The 16,964-nt window shown below is 38.7% G+C and overlaps 3 protein-coding genes across 6 annotated transcripts; 2 read left to right on the top strand and 1 right to left on the bottom strand.

The window, feature by feature from the left end:
• Positions 1–1,266: 1,266 nt before the first annotated feature.
• On the bottom strand, positions 1,267–6,455 carry LOC132201747 (RNA-binding protein 25-like). Of its 3 annotated transcripts, none has more exons than XM_059628187.1 (17): positions 6,154–6,455; positions 5,961–6,092; positions 5,765–5,793; positions 5,450–5,708; positions 5,257–5,394; positions 5,008–5,202; positions 4,844–4,950; positions 4,708–4,788; positions 3,249–3,559; positions 3,045–3,192; positions 2,822–2,988; positions 2,609–2,762; positions 2,287–2,550; positions 1,982–2,234; positions 1,762–1,925; positions 1,561–1,707; positions 1,267–1,505 (listed from the first exon to the last, which is right to left on the bottom strand). In XM_059628187.1, the coding sequence occupies exons 2-17, from the start codon at positions 6,046–6,048 to the stop codon at positions 1,413–1,415; spliced, it is 2,598 nt and encodes an 865-aa protein (XP_059484170.1). In that variant the 5' UTR covers positions 6,049–6,092; positions 6,154–6,455; the 3' UTR covers positions 1,267–1,412. The 3 variants fall into 3 exon arrangements, with proteins under 3 accessions (XP_059484170.1, XP_059484168.1, XP_059484169.1); XM_059628185.1 differs by having other exon boundaries at positions 3,249–3,562; positions 6,154–6,454; XM_059628186.1 differs by having other exon boundaries at positions 3,249–3,562; positions 5,961–6,073; positions 6,325–6,422.
• On the top strand, positions 6,257–10,510 carry LOC132201748 (uncharacterized). Its single transcript, XM_059628188.1, has 6 exons — positions 6,257–6,745; positions 7,311–7,373; positions 7,611–7,773; positions 7,957–9,424; positions 9,860–9,992; positions 10,096–10,510. The coding sequence occupies exons 1-6, from the start codon at positions 6,669–6,671 to the stop codon at positions 10,289–10,291; spliced, it is 2,100 nt and encodes a 699-aa protein (XP_059484171.1). The 5' UTR covers positions 6,257–6,668; the 3' UTR covers positions 10,292–10,510.
• Positions 10,511–10,956: 446 nt separating this feature from the next.
• LOC132201691 (SAFB-like transcription modulator) lies at positions 10,957–16,908 on the top strand. Of its 2 annotated transcripts, none has more exons than XM_059628053.1 (17): positions 10,957–11,121; positions 11,417–11,537; positions 11,868–12,064; positions 12,126–12,224; positions 12,284–12,311; positions 12,758–13,079; positions 13,744–13,781; positions 13,841–13,941; positions 13,996–14,166; positions 14,218–14,610; positions 14,661–14,785; positions 14,837–14,977; positions 15,031–15,339; positions 15,397–15,636; positions 15,688–15,845; positions 15,956–16,058; positions 16,281–16,908. In XM_059628053.1, exons 1-17 carry the CDS (start codon positions 10,999–11,001, stop codon positions 16,459–16,461), a joined length of 2,850 nt encoding a protein of 949 aa, XP_059484036.1. In that variant the 5' UTR covers positions 10,957–10,998; the 3' UTR covers positions 16,462–16,908. The 2 variants fall into 2 exon arrangements, with proteins under 2 accessions (XP_059484036.1, XP_059484035.1); XM_059628052.1 differs by having other exon boundaries at positions 10,958–11,121; positions 15,688–15,854; positions 16,281–16,907.
• Positions 16,909–16,964: the final 56 nt, after the last annotated feature.

The raw sequence follows: 16,964 nt of genomic DNA, 5'->3' as shown, positions 1-16,964 counted from the left end.
CACACCTACATGAAATAATAATAGAAAAGAAAAGCATTTGTGTATTTAATTGCTTATATTTTATTTCCACATCTTAACAAGTCAGTGAAAGTCGATGCAAAGTCTCGTTTTACATAATTTTGCTAGGACATTTCTTGGGCTAATATGCAAATATCTTCATTTAATCTCAAACGTTTCAAGAGTGAAAGATTATATTGTAAGAGATAATTCTGGCAGTGTTGTGATAAACGGTGCCTGGAATAATTAAGATAAAGAAATGATTCACCATGACACCCGATACGTGTTTTTCAAAATTGTACTTGTTACACTCGTATTATTGTACTGAAATATGACTGAACAGAAAAATTTCAGATCAAAAGAGGTAATTCTTTGTCAGATATTCGATAAGCCTGATGGCATCAGAAATATTTAAAGATAATATTTGTGCAAAAGGCACACTTATTTTAAACTCTTCATAGTTACATTAAATATAATTTAATTATGTAATTTAAATGTTTCACAAGCATCTTTGTCTCTGAATATCACTATACTAAATTTGAAATATTTCGATGAACGGGTACACAATAGCGTGAGATAACTTCATGAGGAAATGATGGTCGAAATGACATCTGGACTGCCAAGGTTAGAACCGTTCTTCTCCAATGGTAATAAGAAAGAGACGGTGCCCAAGAGGACAGAGTAGTTAAAATATGCCAGAATTAAAAACAGCATGAGGAAGAAGCAGTCTGATGATGCAGCAGAGTTAAGGAAACTATTGTGCACTGGATATGTGAAGGAGAAATAAAATTTTCATTATTTTTCAAAAAGGATACGGACAACAACTTGCTCCCATCTTTCAACCATGTACAGCTCAGTTACCATCGTGTATCGAAAATACCAATAGCATATGAAGTTCCACACGGACCGAAACATTTTAACCTGTAGACAAGAAACCATTTTAATTATTTAACTTCTTTAAAAAAATTACCGGCGTATACTTTCTCTCAAGTTAGCAGTCAATGACAATCTGCGGGTCTACAACTTTGTTGTTATCACAGTCATTCCCACTTCCTGTTTGCACGTTCATGCGCGCTTTCAACTTGCTGCGGATTATTTGTGTAAATAGCAAATAGCAATACGGATAGTATGAAGGTTGAAAAAAAAACAGCATAACTTTATGCATTATCGTGTTATTAATTTCTTCCTTAATTTCTATAAACGTTTGATAAGAAAAAAAAAAATTCTAAAAAATAATCCACAATATTAAAAACAAAAATGTTCTCTGAATATCTTACAATTTGAAATTTTTATTTTAATTACATAAACACATAACACAATGATGCTCAAAATGAAGCAGATGGATCAAAATCGAGTATCCTTCAACTCAATACCGCAAGATCGATACCACTAGAACAAAATGGTGTGCTCACTTATCACTTAACGAGACCAAGTTTCTTGGATTCTATTTCATAAATCAGTAGTCTCCACATTTTCACAACAAAAACCTCGGCCTCCTCATCTAGTACCTGAAAAAACAGACCAATATAAGAAATGCATGACCTTCTAGAGCTGTGTTCCTACCATTTGGACGTCGTCTAGGATGCCTTTGGGGTCACTGCCCAAAATAACTTTGGAGCAAATAAAATCGACAAGAGCGGGCTCTGGTTCTCCAATGTATTCTATAATTTTCTTGTTGATCCAGGGCCTGATTCTCTTTTCCATCAAGTTCTAATTTTAAGAAGATTAGTTACAAACAGCAATTGTTAATAATGAATAACTCACAGAATCTACAGCACCCCAATCAATTGAAAAAGCAAACAAAGCTTCCTTATCAGTTGGAATCTTGTCGATCAATGACTTGATGTGTTTCCTCTTCTCTTCCTGTGTGGCTTTAGAGTTGCCAGCTTCTGCATCCTTCTTTTTCAGCACCTTCTCTTCTCCGTAGTCTATAATAAAATCACGTGATAAATACACCGAGGGAGGAAAATCAAAAGATATGTACCTAGAGGAACTAAAGGTTTCCGTTTCCTTCCAGCACCAGTGCCTAGACTACTGTCATCATCATCCTCAGTGTTGAAGACTTCCTTGATTTCCAACTTTCGCTTTTTGCTGGGTACTGCAGCATTACTGTGACTTGGCGAGGAAGCTTTTGTGCCACTTTCTCTGCCAGAAGGAGACTTGTTCCAGTTTGAAAAGCCTCTGGAAGAGGAATCTCCACCACCCATTGGAGAGGAAACATCCATTCCCATAGATGTCTAAAATTGATGATATCAGATATTAGAGACCGTATAAGTTTTTTACAGTTACCTGAGAAACTGCCGAGAGCTGGCTATCCTCCTGATCTCCAATATTTTGCTGTCGGAATGTGGTGGGCTGTGGTGGAGACATCATGGCTGAAGTTGAAATGTCTTCTTGGGGTGGTCTCCAAGGAGAAACGTTCTTAGATGGCATTGAGGAAAGGGATCCTTCGTTTTCCAGGCTAGGGGAATTTGGCCGCACTGGTGCTGCCTGTTTACTTTCCACTTTAACCAGGATTTTAGGTTGATAGAGTGCATCATGGTCTTGTTTTATCTAACAAAGGAATGAATGTTAAAAAAATTGCTACAAAGCTAGAATTATTTTTAAGTACCTTCTCGAATTCTGCCAGAGGATTTGTACATTCTTTATCCGAGAATATTTGTGCTTTAATTTCCTCTAGCTCATCTCTCTCCTTAGCTCTGTCTCTTGCATCTGCTTCAATTTCTTGTTCGCGAAGGGCAAGTCGTCGACCGAGCTCTCGTCCCCTGTTGAAAAATATATGTGCTTTATCAGTAAGTTATGGTTGGATTTTAATATTGCTTACTTATAAAACTTGGGGTCATCTCTTTCGTCATCATAGTCTTCTAGAAACTCTTTAAGCCGCCGACCTTCCTTGGCCATTTCGTCAGACTGCTTTCTGTCTTTATCCTTCTCCTTATTATACTCCTTTGCTTTCCGTTTTTCCCTGCCCTCCCAATTTCTTAATCTCTCCTAAAAAGCAAGATTGATTAATATCTTGGAGGAACAGCTTGCTGTTTTGAGCAAACCTGGTAAGCAGCCTCCTTCTCCCTTGCTTTTCGCTCTGCCTTTTTCTTGTCCTTTGCCTCCTCCTCCATTTCTCTCTCCTTCTGAATGTCTTTTTCTGTTCGTTTGACATCAGGCTCTCTGTCTCGCTCCCGTTCTCTTTCTCGAGACCTAATTGATTTTTTTTTTTAATTGGAGCTATTTACGCATTTTAATCATAGACTTACCTAGACCGAGAACGTCTCCATTCTCGTTCGCCTCTGCCTTTAGATCTAAGTTTGTTTGAAAAAGAGCCTTCAGGAGATGGACTTCTTGAAGGTGGTTGAGGTCGAGATGACCTTGGCGGAGGCGGAGGAGAAACAGAGATCCGACGAGAACGGGTCGGGAGTGGTGGTGGTGACCTTGAGCTGCGGGGTGGCGAAGAGGGTGATGCTCTGTCCCTTCTGTAGTGAGGAGATTTGGGTCCGACATCTCGATCACGCCTCTCTTTATCTCGAGCCTCTCGTCGTCTTCGTTCCGCTTCTTTTTCTTCCTCCTGCTTCTGGAAATAAAAATTTAAACCACACTGATTAGCTGATGAGCATTTCTGTTTAATTAATAAAAAAAATGGGTTTCCTATAGAGTTGAATTTTAACAAAATTATTAGCCTCGGTCAAAGATAAAGACTTTCGCTAACCCCCTATTGCGTTCTATTGCAAATGTATGCACCCATAATTGATTTTAATTTTAATTCTTCCATTGGAGACAATAATATTGCATGCAAACGCATTGACTACAAATTTTTCAAGAGTTCTGTCTCAGAGTAGAGCAAACTTAACAATTTTTCTTAATATAGCCAATTTTTTAAGAAGAAGAGGTCTTTGATTTCCTTTGTTGACAAAAATAATTCCTGTGGCCATTAGGGATGACATGTCACAAGCACAGTTGCTGGCATCAAAATCGCAAATAAATTTATCTGGATGCCACCAACTGGCTTAAACATGAGGTATCTTCCAAAGAATTAAGCTGTGCAAAAGACTGATCATTGACACCACAAATAATTAGATATCCAAAAATCTAATTCAAAGTCACTTACCAGTCTGCATTTACAGGACAATATATTGTGATTTTGATTGCTGCTTGGGGAAGTTTTACTAGAAAATAATTGAGAAACATTTTACACCACACTTTCGTTTGATTCCTCGAATAGCCGAGGCCAAATTTTCCAATTCAGAGAAGAAAAGTGTCAAATAGAAATGAAAAATTAATTTGATATAGGAATACGGTTAAAATTTAAAATTGTTTTTTTTTCTAAAACTATTTCAGCTAACTTTTTCAACTTTTTAGAACGAGTGCAACTTGAGATTGTAAAGCAACAAATTAAAAATGATGTCAGCAGTATATACTCACCAATGACGATACACAAACATGTAGATGAGAGTTTCTCACTAGCTGTGCCAGGCGACCCCAAATAACCATCAGCATTATCCTATTAATGTATAAAGAATTCCAGCCGTCACCCCCACGTTTGTACGGGATACATTTTTCATAGTATTTGGGCGGGATTGGTATATTTGAAAAAACTTTTTGTTTAAAGTGGTCAAGCTAAGTGGCACATTTGGTTTGGTTGGAATTTTAGCTACTAAATGTTTACTTGACAAGCATCGAGGTTTCTCAGGTCAGCCTTTTGCGCTGACTTATGCTTACCTTCATAATTTCACGGAATTTTCCAATCTCTCGGGTGATCAAGTCCCTTTTGCCTTCCTCCATTTCTCCGTCATCAAAGTTCTAAAAATTTTGAATAAGTAAATTCTTACATTCATTACAATTTTTTTCCACTTACAGGTCCGCCATCAAGACCAGGACCAGACGCCATTGATCCCTGAGCTAATTTAAGGAAGTTTTCTTGTGGTTTTGTAGAATTTTTATCTTTACCTCCTGAGCGTTTCACTGAGAAAATTCAAGAATAATTAATAATTAAGAATAAATCAAAACTAGAAACTTTACCTGGTGGCGTGTAGTTCTCTATATCCTTGTTGTAATCATTTAATATTGATGAGATGCGACTCAACGCAGTTGCATCGACAGCTTTCATTTCATCGTCCATGTAGTCGTTACTTTCATCGTCAACTGCCGTTGGTGCTTCATCTTGCAAGGGAGAGGAGCCGCTGTTGTTTCGGCCCAGTTTTAATCTTTTCTCATCTGAAAATTATTAACTTTTAGAATGATAAATTGATAGGTACACCAATAAAGTACTTTTGTATTCGTCCAGCACTTCCTTGGTCTTGGTGTCTACTTTGACAACCAATTTCTTGCCGCCTATTTCAAAGTCGTGCATAAGTCGGACAGCTCTTAAACCACTGTCTGGAGAAGCGTACTCGCAAAACCCAAATGCTGAGAACGGACAGAAATTAACCTTAAATTAAATGCTAGATTTAAAATTATTTACCAGGAGCGCGACCAGTGGTTCCTTGAACTCTTTTCCAACTGTTGACAGTCCCACATGCAGAGAGAATGTGTCTAATCATTGCATCTGGAGCTCTTTCGGTTATATTGCCAACAAAGACTGTAACGGCTTGCATGGAGGAAGGCTCTGGTACCCTCTTGGCCATGAGAGGACGAGGCGCTTGGTTACTCATGTTTGGCCGAAACGGAGCCCTTATCACTGGGTTTGGTGGAGCACTTTGAGGCATTGGTGGAGGAATCAACTGACAAATAAAAATAAATAAATAATACATAGACGTTCAATTTGAATTCAACTTACATGGGTTGGCATCATCATAGGAGGGGGTCCTGAAATGAATATTTGATTTAATTAAGACTTTTATGTCAAACACATAAGGCTATAGACCTATAGTTTCATGACTTCAAAAACCACTTGATAAAAATTTTTAAATTTTATTTAAGGTATTTCATAAATAGTTAAATTTAGGATAAATATTTTTATAATGAAAACACACCACCCATGCCCATGTAGGGCAGTTGTGTAATTCCGGGAGGTGGAACTGGCATCCCTGGCACCATCGGGGGTCGTCCAGGGTACGACATCCTCAGACTTTTCCTATGGCAGCCGCTTTAAATGCATAAAAATCCTAAAAAGAATATTTCAGTGACGAAAACAATCCAGACTCAACTACAGAGACAAATATTTACCTTGAATAATTATCAAAATAGGTGAATACGGCAAATTTTGGCTGACTCGAGCTTTTCTATTGCACAAACAGAAAAGGACGAGAGCGCAAACAAGCTAGTGGAATTTTCAAATGCTGGACCTTCCAAAACGAAAACTTTAAAATTCCAGAATCATGTACGAGCCTTTCTTGCCTATGGAACGATAAGGGTGCGTTTCGGTTTGGCTGTAAACGGAAATTTTGATGAATTGTTGCAGAGACCGGTTGGGCTTTGTTTCCCTTGCTTGATTTTCAGCTTTCTGCTTCTCCTCCAGGGTTCACGGCGAGGGCAGCATCCATCTGTTCGCTCCTCATCTTTCGTCGCTAAACTTCCATGAAAAGTTTTAGTTCTTGGTTTCGCCGCTTGGCACACGGGGAAAACAATCCCTATAGCAACGGTCTTGTAAACAAAACAAAACAGTTTCATTCATTCATCATCTTCAGATAAAGACGTTTTGTTTTACTATGGCAAAAGTAGGAAACTCTTGAGACGCAAAAATGAGCAAAGAAAATTTTGACCAGCCTCTAAGTTTCTACCGAAAAATGGCTGAACTTCAAGAAAGATTACGTCAGCTGTAAGTGAAATTAATTTATTGTACTACAGAGGACGGAGGAGAATATAATTTTGAGTTTTGAGGCTTTAATTTTAAATATTAGGCCTATGCATTGCGCGTAAATGGGTAGGCTATTATACATTACAATATAGCTTGTAAATTTCAATTTTATTGCGTATGAACTTTACTTTTTATACTTTGTGTGAACGGTGAGATTTCAAAAATAATTTCCATAATTCGTATACATATGATAATTTCATTTCCATGAAAATATTATGAGAACATAATTTCAAATTGGTCCTAAATAAGAACTTTTACAACAATTTTTAGTTTCCCTGTAATTTGAGATAATTATTTATTTTTATATGTATATGTACATATCATACACACTAAAAAATTGTCATGCATTTGTTCAAATTGGCACCTACACTAATTCAATTTCTACATAACTAATCTAGTTAAAATGTAAAGTAAAATTTTGTAAAAAATGGATAATTATGAATGTATTCAATTAATCTATAAATTATTTTGACCAAGTTTGAATTTTAATTTTTTATTTCCTTAAAAAATTGTGATTTTGTTGTAGTGAGGAGGAGCGATCATTCATTGCAGAAAAATACACAAAGTTGGTGAAAAGCAGACGAAAAAGGTAAGATTGGTTCCTGTTCATTTGCATGGCTTCATTTTTTTCAGAAATTTAAATTTATCAGTACAGTTAAATTTTATAGGCACACAACTACCAGTGCTTGATTAATTTTTGCAAAATTTCATATGAAATACTAAATTTTTCGTCTATAAAAAATTCAGATTGCTATGTCTCTAGTTCTATCTGATAACATTTTGTAGAAATTTTGAATTTTTGCTGAGAATCTCCAAATCCTTTTAGGAACGGAGAAATGATAACGCAACTGAAAGAGGAATATGCTCGATTTTTGGAACATGATAGGCAGAGAAAAATGAGGACAGAAAATATTATGGCATCTCTCGAAAATATTGATCAACACACGGCCATAATTCATACCAAAACCGAGCATTTAAAAGAAATGAGGGTGAGCTTTTTTTCTTACGAACTCTGATTTAAGAGAATTATTCTGTTGTAGGAAATAATTTTTAAATGCGATATCTTGTTTTAAATAAAATATCATAAAATATTGTTGATATTTATTTTTAAAGAATCATTTTATAAAAATTTTCTTTAAAAAAATTTAATATTCATTTTGAATTTTATATAGCGACAGTACGATGCGTACATGACCAAGTTGCATCCAAAAGTAAATCTAAAACACAGCAGCACGAAGGAAAACTTTAGCACGCCAAACTTCAGCCGTTTCCAAAGCCGACCTCCGCCGCCTCCGCAGTGGCACACTCCCTTTGCAGGCAACTACAAATTAAGTGACACGCAATCCAGCTTCAAACCGCAATTAAATTCGTCAGCGGCACGATACACTGACCCATTTGCAACGAGCGCAAACTTTTACCCCAGCAGCAGTCGGGGCTACCCAGACCCTGCTTATCAGCAACCGAGCACGCAATCTCAAGATGACGACCTTTTGTGGAGGTACAACCCTCTGAGCAGGAGCCGAGAATACTCGGACAGGCTCGAGCCCGACGAGCAGTTCGAAAAACTCAGTTTGAACCTCGACAAGGTTCTGGATTTGTCGGAAAAACCAAAAGTTCCTGAATACAAAATGCCGGACGATTTTGGCTTTTTGGAAAGAAAAACCATCAAAGTGGAGAGTACAATAAAACAACCCGTCCTTTCTCCTTATGCCGAGGAGAAACTTGAAAATAATATTATTGTAGAAGAAACTGCTGATGTGTTTGTCGAAGAAGAGGACATTCGCGTTGCGACATCGATTTTCAATAAAGAGGACCCTGTTTTCAAACAAATCGAGGAGGCATCCGCATTGAGCGACGTCGCCGACACCGTCACGCAAGACGTCACGCTGACACCAACCCCATTGGACTATGTGGAGAGCGTCGGTGAAGCGCACGCAGAGTTGGAAGCCGAGTCGCTCGATTCAAAGAAAAATGAAATGCAAACAATCTTGCCGTCAGAAGTAGAACACAAAACGCCGTACCTTATCAATAGTGATCTGCACGAGCAGGCGTCGGAAAATCGCGAAAATTTTGAAAATTATAAGCCGATTGAAGCGGAACAAAAATTTGAACATTTTCCTGTCACTAACACAGGTAACCTTCAATACGAAAATGAAGCAATAAACTTAAATAACCAACCCGAAGAAATAATTCCTGCCGAGCAATACTATTCCGAAACTCCTGCACCAAATTTGACCAGCAATTTTACTCCGGAAGATGAGCTGCAAGTTCATTACCCCGCGGAGCCTCCTGTTCAGTACGAGCCACCCGTCCCTATTCAGTACGAAGTGCCTCAAAATGTGTATCAAGAGCCGTACCATGAAAACAGCGCTCAAATGTACGAGCCTGTGACGTCCAATCAGCAAAATTCTCACATGTACGGCAACTACGAAGAGAGCTCTGAAAGTTCGGCAGTGAAGAGTGAGCCACAGATGTATCAGCAGCAACAGTTCAATTCGCCAGTGCCATATAATGCGGACGGATTCAGGGAAATGGAGCTTGAGCCCCAGCCGGTGCCTTACACTTACGAGCAGACCCCTGATTATTCCATCCACGAGGCAAACTCAACTTCACTCTCACAGTCGTCCTCTCAGCGTGAAGGTAGCACAAAGTAGAAGTTGAACAGTAATTTAAAGATAGCACCAGTTTTTCTATATATTTGTGCACCATTTTGGCGTAGGCCTTAGGCATTGCCAAAAAATTGTCTGTGCTTATAAAAAATATGTTTTGTAAACTATTTATTAATTTGATGCATAGATTCCACTGAGTATTTTTGTGGCCTGCAGAATTTTACTTCACTCTAGTTCTAATTTTATCTTGTGTGTTTAAAAATTTTATTGATTCTTTACTTTGTGTAGCTGTTGCTTACTTTTTCTGCACCTTGAATTATATTATGCTCTATAATAATTTTTGTATTATTTAATCGTAATTGCTGCACCGTGTTTCTTCTATCATTTATTGTTATTTAAAAAATGACATTATTTTCAATTATTTGCTACATGAAAAGCAATCTTATTTAGCCATCTCTCAATTCAGTTTTAGATGAAAGAGTCAGTATCCAATCTGTGAGCCAGGCAAGCGCAAGTGATGAGGTTGAACAGCAAATGACAGATATTCTGAAGCACGCTCCTACCCCAAACCGTCCACCAGCACCACCAGGGAAAAAAGGGTATGTTTCTTATTTGTGCAAATGTTATCAACGAAAAAAAAATTGTAGTTTCCCATAACAAAACTTACAGTGTCTCTTATTCATGTAAAATATTTTTTCTCAGAATTTCACCGTCTTCGTCGTGGAGCAAACTGAAAAATTTGGGAGCCACAGGAGCTCTAAGAACTAGACCCGGAAGCCCGTCTTCAAATTCGTCGAAGTCCTCTTCAGGCTCAAAGAAAAGTTCTCCTAATAGGAGCCCCACCTCAAGTTCTACTAGTAGAAGTCCTAGTGCAAGGCGATCAAATGTAAATAAATAAGGAAGCAACAAACAATTTTGTTCACGTAATGACGTAATTGTCATCCTTATTCTTGTGCAAATCTTGATGGAGTAAGTTTTACATAAATTATTAATAATTTTTTTTGTTATTTAATGAAACTTATCTCCTTTATTACTTAAATGTTGTGCATTAAATTTATTAAATACATCATTCACGTTGAAGCAACTGGTAGTTAATAAATGTGTTAAAATAATTGGAGTTTTCTTGGTAATTTTATTTAAATTAATTGCATCCAAAATTATTTTTATTGGATAAACGTGCAAAAATTTGTTAGATGAAATATTCGAAATATTATTTTATTTTGCAGAAATAATTATTTCATTACTTTTGATATTGTTTTTTTTTTTAACATAAAATTACCTAGCCTAAGTTGTGTAAGGACTGAGGACCATAATCGGAATGGAAATTCATTTTTGAAATTTAAAAGTATCATTTTTTGTTTTTTTAGACCGATCCTTGGTTTTAATAATTGTTTCGCGCATGAAATACGCAAAATTTCAAGGAGGAATGTAAGCCCTATTCGCACGATGACCTTAGCCAATCGTAGTCGTGAACAGCCGCAAAGTCATATGTCGCGATTGGTTGATTTCCAAAGCCGTCACCTCCTAGAATTTAGAAAAGCTCCTCGGCCAGATCGGCCTTCTTCGCAAGTTTTTTTTTCGACAAACGAGCTGGGAATAGCCATCATGTCGGATGTCGAAAAGCGAAAATTGTCTCAGGCGCGAGTGGCCGACTTGCGTGCCGAGTTGGAAAAACGTGGCCTCGATAAGAGCGGAGTCAAGGCTGTGCTTGTTGAACGCCTGGTCGCTGTAAGTTTATCACCAATTAACCACTCTACACTTCCCTTTTTTCAGGCTGCATTTTTGCGTCCGTGGCCTGAATTATCAGAACATGCACACCGGCATAGTTCGTCAAAAAGATATCCGCAATTATAATTTGCAAAAAATTCAGCATAATATTATTACCATGCAGCTTAAACATAAGTTTTAAGTACATAACTTGCTACAATTTTGTGCAATTCAAGATCTTATAATGCCATGCTTTCTCATTTTGAATCATACTGAATTGAATATTAGTGTAAATTAAAATCATTCAAATTTTCAGTCTCTAGCGTCAGATGGTTTGAGCAGCTCTGAAATTGACGAGTACGTTGTCGAATCTGCACACGACGGCAGCTTTAAGAGGCAAACCAAACGGAGCAGTGTGACACCGTCTAAATCGAAAGGTATGTATGTTTTAAAAAATAATCTGTGTACAAGACAAACTACTCCATGGCCGATCGGACAACTATTCCAAATCCAATGAACGCCAACCCCCTACGATGGCCGCCAGCCCAGATCCAAGGGCAACCACCTTCGATCCAAGGGCCCCCAACTGAGATAAATGCCAAGGGACGCCACACCCCATATTTAGCCGCTTAGCACATCATATTTAATTTATTGCTGTGTTTGGAGTTTGGAATTGTTAGCCGATGGGGTGGGGAATACTTCATTGTAGAAAAATTTATTTAACAAAAAAATATTAAATTTCTTTTTCACCTCTTAAATTTGTTTAGATGAAGACGAAATAATGAACGAGTTGGACGATCGTCCTGAGGTTCTTGATTATGGAGAGAATGAAGATTTGGACAACAGCAATGCCAAAGATGATTCTGACGAGCAGGGAAAAGCATCTGAGAAGTATACTCCGTATTCTGCAAAAAGCGCTGAAGCTGACGATTTCAAAGTTTTGGACGAAGAAGCTTTTGATGATGTAAGGCTGCCATTGTGCTTTTTTATTAATTTAATTGTAATTTTTTACCATTTATATTAAGGATGATGCTGATGCTGATAAAGAAGAGCAACAGGAGAATTGCGTGGAGCATGACGATTCCATTGACCTTGGACTTAATGAAGACATGCTGATAGAAGAGGTTTGATATTAATTACTTCTATGAAACAAAATTTTAATTTGCAATCTTTCTGTTTTCAGGAAGTAAACAGTTTCGGCGCAGAGTCAGGTTTGTGCAAGCCGTGTTTTTTTTTTAATGGGTTATTAGGGGATATGTGTCAATTGTAATTATCACCGGGTCATCGTGAAGTTTTACACACCTGTCACCTTGGCCAAGCTGCAATCGGCCTTCGTCGAAGAAGACCTATACAGAGATCATCTGATGAGAACATCGTGACTGAAGAAACAACCGACCAGTGGAGTGGAGAAAATTTTTGTCCATCGCTCAGCATTGATGAATTTTACTGAGAAGAAGAGAACCATCATCATTTTTTTTATTGATTCATGAATTTTAATTTTTTTGGGGGGGTAGACGGGGAGAATTTTACATGGTATGGTAAGTATGGAGCGATATCGGCTGCTGCTTGAAAGAAGAAGATCCAACACATTTCTTTGTTACAATTTGTTGCAGCACATGACTTGTCATTCTGTTAAAGCAAAACATGCCACCCACAGATGTACCAGCCAGCAATCAAAACAGGAAGAGACATCAGCAGGAGAAAGGAAGAAAAAGTCAGTCTTCGTCGGAGGCCAAAGAAGAGGCTCCTCAAAAACCTGAGAGACACCAGGACTCGCACACTGGAGCTGGAGGCAGTAGCAACAGCAGCGGCGGTGGAGGTGACGCCAGTTCCAAGACAAGCGAGAAGAAAACAAGCAGTCCAAAGCAAGATGGCTCAAACGAGAGGAGCAGCAAAACTCTCGATGAAAAATCTTCGTCTGATTCAAACCAGCCACAGCAATCTGAGAAAGAAGCAGTAAATGGAGACAAATCCCGGAGGTTGGTGACCCACCATCTTTATTATAGAGAGCCTCTTCATTTGTATATCTGGAACAAAGGGCGGTAGGCGATGACTCGGGCAGACCACATCTTTCAACCTGTAATTTATGAGATCAAATTTGGAGTGCAATTTAAAAAAAAATGGCAGTAGATTTCAAATCTTAACCTGGAGATGCCTTGGGATCGATTTAAAAAATTTTATTTTTAAAAATTCCATTGCCGATTTGATTAATTATTGTCTTGGATTGTGCTGAATGGTATATTTTTTTGCTGTTTGACATTATTGCAGATAGTTTAAAGTACCATTTTTCTCTGCAATGCTGGGCAAACTGGGCAACAATTTTTCCATATGCCAAGCCAGACACATTTAGCTGAGTTGGATGTCCTCGACCGTGAATGCTTCAAGAATGCCTTAAAAATGTGTTTCGTCTCGAAAAGATACCTCTGCACACTTCATTACCGAATTCACGTCAAATATTGTGCGCTGAAAATGTGTCCCTTCCCCTTTAAAAGTCTCCCATTAGCAAAGATGCTATTTATTTCCCACTTCAATTAATGCGTCGAATGAACAAAAATCCCTCTTAAGAATAATAAGATATTTGCTGAAATTTTAAAGCAGAAACCTTATCTTTTCAACAACTTACTATTATTATTTTTCCTGCAGCTCCGGTTCTCCTAAAGATAAATCCAAGAGTACCAGTGGTAAGTTTCCCTTTTAAAAATATAAATTATAAGGGTGGAATAATTAAATAAAATTGTAGACGACAAGCGTGACTCTTCACCATCTGCTTCCAACAGTAGTGGCCGTAACTTGTGGGTGAGCGGCCTCTCTTCCTCCACTAGAGCTACTGATCTAAAACAAGTAAGAGATTTCAAATTGTAAATAATTCTACTAATTTTTTATTTTGACCTTCAGACTTTTTCTAAATATGGAAAAGTTTTGGGTGCCAAAGTTGTCACAAATGCCAAAACTCCTGGAGCTCGGTGCTACGGATTTGTCACTATGGCTAAAAAGGAGGATGCCCAGCGTTGCATCCAGCATCTGGATAGGACCGAGTTGCATGGTCGCATGATTTCTGTTGAGAGGGTAAACTGTCTTTGTTTTTGGTAATACATTGGCTAACTAAATAAATTGTAGGCTCGGGGAGAAGCGACTGGTCCAGGACGAGTGAAAACCCCTTCGCCTTCCAAGAAGGAAGGAAAGTTTGACGATAAGGACAGTGAGAAGAAGGAATCTTCTTCAAAGTCAAACAGTGAGTCAAGCAAAGATCAGAGGCGCGATAGCCGAGATAGTAAGGGCAATAAGCCTGTTCGTCAACGTATCACAGCACCCAGTCCTGGACCATCCACTGAGAGATCTGTGTCAAGAAGCGACAGCCGCTCTGATCAAGGCAAGAAGCGGCCAAGGAGCATCCCAAGGAGCATCTCACCTAAGCGACCTGCACCTCCAAGAAGAGTGAACCACTCGCCAGGCGGAGGACTGCACACCAGACGCAGCACCACTGCCGTGCTCACCTTTGCCAGCATTAAGGTAAACATTTGGACTTAGTTGAAACAATTTTAACACATTTGGCAATGCAGCAAGCCCGTGAGAGGCAGCGAATTCGAGATAGAGAACGCGAAGATAGGGAGCATGCCAGACGTCGAGAAGAGGAAGTGCGCAGATTGGAGAGGAGGCAGCGGGAGGAGCAGCAGAAACTCGAAAGGTATTTTCTTAACATGAATGTTTGTTTATTTCTAAAATATTGTATATACAGAGAGAAGGAGGAGTTGCGACTTGAAAGAGAGAGAATAGAAAAGGCTCGTAAGGATATATTACGGCTGGAGAGGGAAAAAGCCAAGCTCGAACGGGAAAGGTTGGAATGGGAACGAGAAGAGCTCAAGAGGCAACAGCAAAAGTGAGAACTTCTCCTTAACATGTTTTTTTTTATTTTAATTATTCCAAATCCAGGCTGCGTGAGCTTGCAGAGCGTCCTCCTCTCTTAACCTCTTCGCACACCCCTTCCGTGTCAGCTTCTAGGCCCTGGAGTTCTTACTCTTCCGTTGGCCAGTCTGATCAGAGATTTGATGACGTTCGTCGTAGTTCCAGTAACGTGACTGGGACCAAAAGGCAGGGCAGCCACCACAGTGCTGACTACTACGAGGAAAGGGCTGCCAAAAGACCTGTGCCCTCTAGCTCGGATGAACGTCGGGTGAACTATGACAGTGCCCAAGCGGTGCCTCCACCACCAAGATTCAGCTCCATACCAACGTCTTCATCGTAAGCTTTCATAAATATTTTAATTTCGCCTAAAACCTGAAATTCCAAAATAATCAGATCAATGAAGAGACCTGCTGACAGCCGCAGAGATCACAATTTTGCTAATCGCAATAGCAGCAGTGCTTTCGAGAGAACTTCAACCAGTGTCACTAGTGGCTCTGTTGGTTATGACCGCACAACAACTTCTTCGGGACGAAGGGAAGGCTTCTTTCCTAGCTCTTCGAGCAGCAGTGCTGGCAGGGTTGTTGAACCTTCCAGGCGCGAAGTAGAACCGACGGCTAGAGGAAAAGATGAAAGGTACAATTGTTTTGTTGTAGCCTAAAAAATTCTAACCAATTTTTTTTATAGATATAGAGACACAAGTAGGCCAACGGTCCGCAACAATGATCGCCAGCTTAGTGGAAGGGAACCTGGTAATATGTACATGAGGGGTCCACCACCTAGCGCCAGCATCTCTTCATCTTCCTCTCGTCCTAGGGAGCGCTATGGTGAAGGAGTGGGACGTGGTACGAGCCGTAAGCATTGAGTTTTTAGTTTATTTTGTCATTTTTTTTTTTTTTTTAATAATTGTGGATTTCCTCCTGGACTTTGTCTGAATTTGTGTCTCAATTTTCAGGCATAGCTGGCTCTAGTGCTGCAAGAGAGCCCTGGCTCGACAGAAAAAGTGACAATAGCACCAGTGATTGGCCAAGGAGCACTGATACATCCTCTGCAGACAGGTACGGCCTGGTTTTTTTTAACATGGAATTTATAACTGGAAATTTCAATCATCCTTTTTATTTTTCTCCTGTCCATTAAAGAATTAAATTATTATAGTAAAGAAAAGAAACTTAAAGGTGGTGATGCTTCAAACCCTCATTTCAAGGAGCTCAGTGTCAGTTAGATTTTGTTTTCCTTTTCAAACCCAAGCGTTCGTGTATTAAATCAGGTGTGTTTTGTAGGTGGTCTAGCAACAATGTCGGCAGTCGTGGTGGTGGAAATATTTACAACCCTGCAGTGTCCAACCTCGGAATAGGTTTGGGAGCTATGGGAGGAGCCCCTCAAACTACCACCTTGTATGGGTCTAGCGAAAGATTTGATGCATACAAGCAGCCCATGGGTGGTTCTCTAAGGAAATACTAATCGACGCAGAAAAAAATGTAACTTTCATTATGCCAATCATTTTTTTAATTTTGTTTTTACACAGCCTGGGAAAACTGGTTTTATTTTAAGCGTAGTGACTAAGTTTATGTTTGAACTAAGAACTGTTTGTGAAAAGTTCGTCCCAGGATGTGTCGAGTGCATTCTACGTAAAACCCAATACGTAAATTTACCACACATAACCTATTCAAATGTACATTTTGCATGGTATTGGGAGTTAAAATAATATCATAATTATACTGAGTTAGAGATCACTTTACAATGTACTATGTTTGAGAAATAATAAACGATGTCATTGGAATTTGACAGGATGAGAATCAATTGTTGCGCAGAATATTTGACTAAGCACAATGTACATCAATTGTTGAGTGCGACAAACTGTATCTAACCATGATAAAGAAATTATGGAAATTATTTCCAAAATTACATTACTTCTTTGCTTTCATGAACGATTGGAAAATATTTACATGAATACAAGAGTCTTA

This window comes from Neocloeon triangulifer, unplaced genomic scaffold (genome assembly GCF_031216515.1).
Source record: "Neocloeon triangulifer isolate White Clay Creek 2 clone unplaced genomic scaffold, ASM3121651v1 ptg000014l, whole genome shotgun sequence".
NCBI lineage: Eukaryota > Metazoa > Arthropoda > Insecta > Ephemeroptera > Baetidae > Neocloeon > Neocloeon triangulifer.
This window is presented reverse-complemented; position numbering and strand designations above follow the sequence as displayed.

Bases quoted from the DNA above. Each gene is read 5' to 3' on its own strand.
- LOC132201747 (XM_059628185.1), bottom strand. From the start codon at position 6,048: ATGTCGTACCCTGGACGACCCCCGATGGTGCCAGGGATGCCAGTTCCA. The intron at 4,789-4,843 runs GTAAGTGGAAAA...CAAAATTTTTAG, and splicing joins CTGGTCTTGATGGCGGACCT to AACTTTGATGACGGAGAAAT. The intron at 2,235-2,286 runs GTAACTGTAAAA...CATCAATTTTAG, and splicing joins AGCTCTCGGCAGTTTCTCAG to ACATCTATGGGAATGGATGT.
- LOC132201748 (XM_059628188.1), top strand. From the start codon at position 6,669: ATGAGCAAAGAAAATTTTGACCAGCCTCTAAGTTTCTACCGAAAAATG. The intron at 6,746-7,310 runs GTAAGTGAAATT...ATTTTGTTGTAG, and splicing joins CAAGAAAGATTACGTCAGCT to TGAGGAGGAGCGATCATTCA. The intron at 9,993-10,095 runs GTATGTTTCTTA...ATTTTTTCTCAG, and splicing joins GCACCACCAGGGAAAAAAGG to AATTTCACCGTCTTCGTCGT.
- LOC132201691 (XM_059628052.1), top strand. From the start codon at position 10,999: ATGTCGGATGTCGAAAAGCGAAAATTGTCTCAGGCGCGAGTGGCCGAC. The intron at 12,312-12,757 runs GTTTGTGCAAGC...TGCCACCCACAG, and splicing joins CAGTTTCGGCGCAGAGTCAG to ATGTACCAGCCAGCAATCAA. The intron at 14,978-15,030 runs GTGAGAACTTCT...TTCCAAATCCAG, and splicing joins CTCAAGAGGCAACAGCAAAA to GCTGCGTGAGCTTGCAGAGC.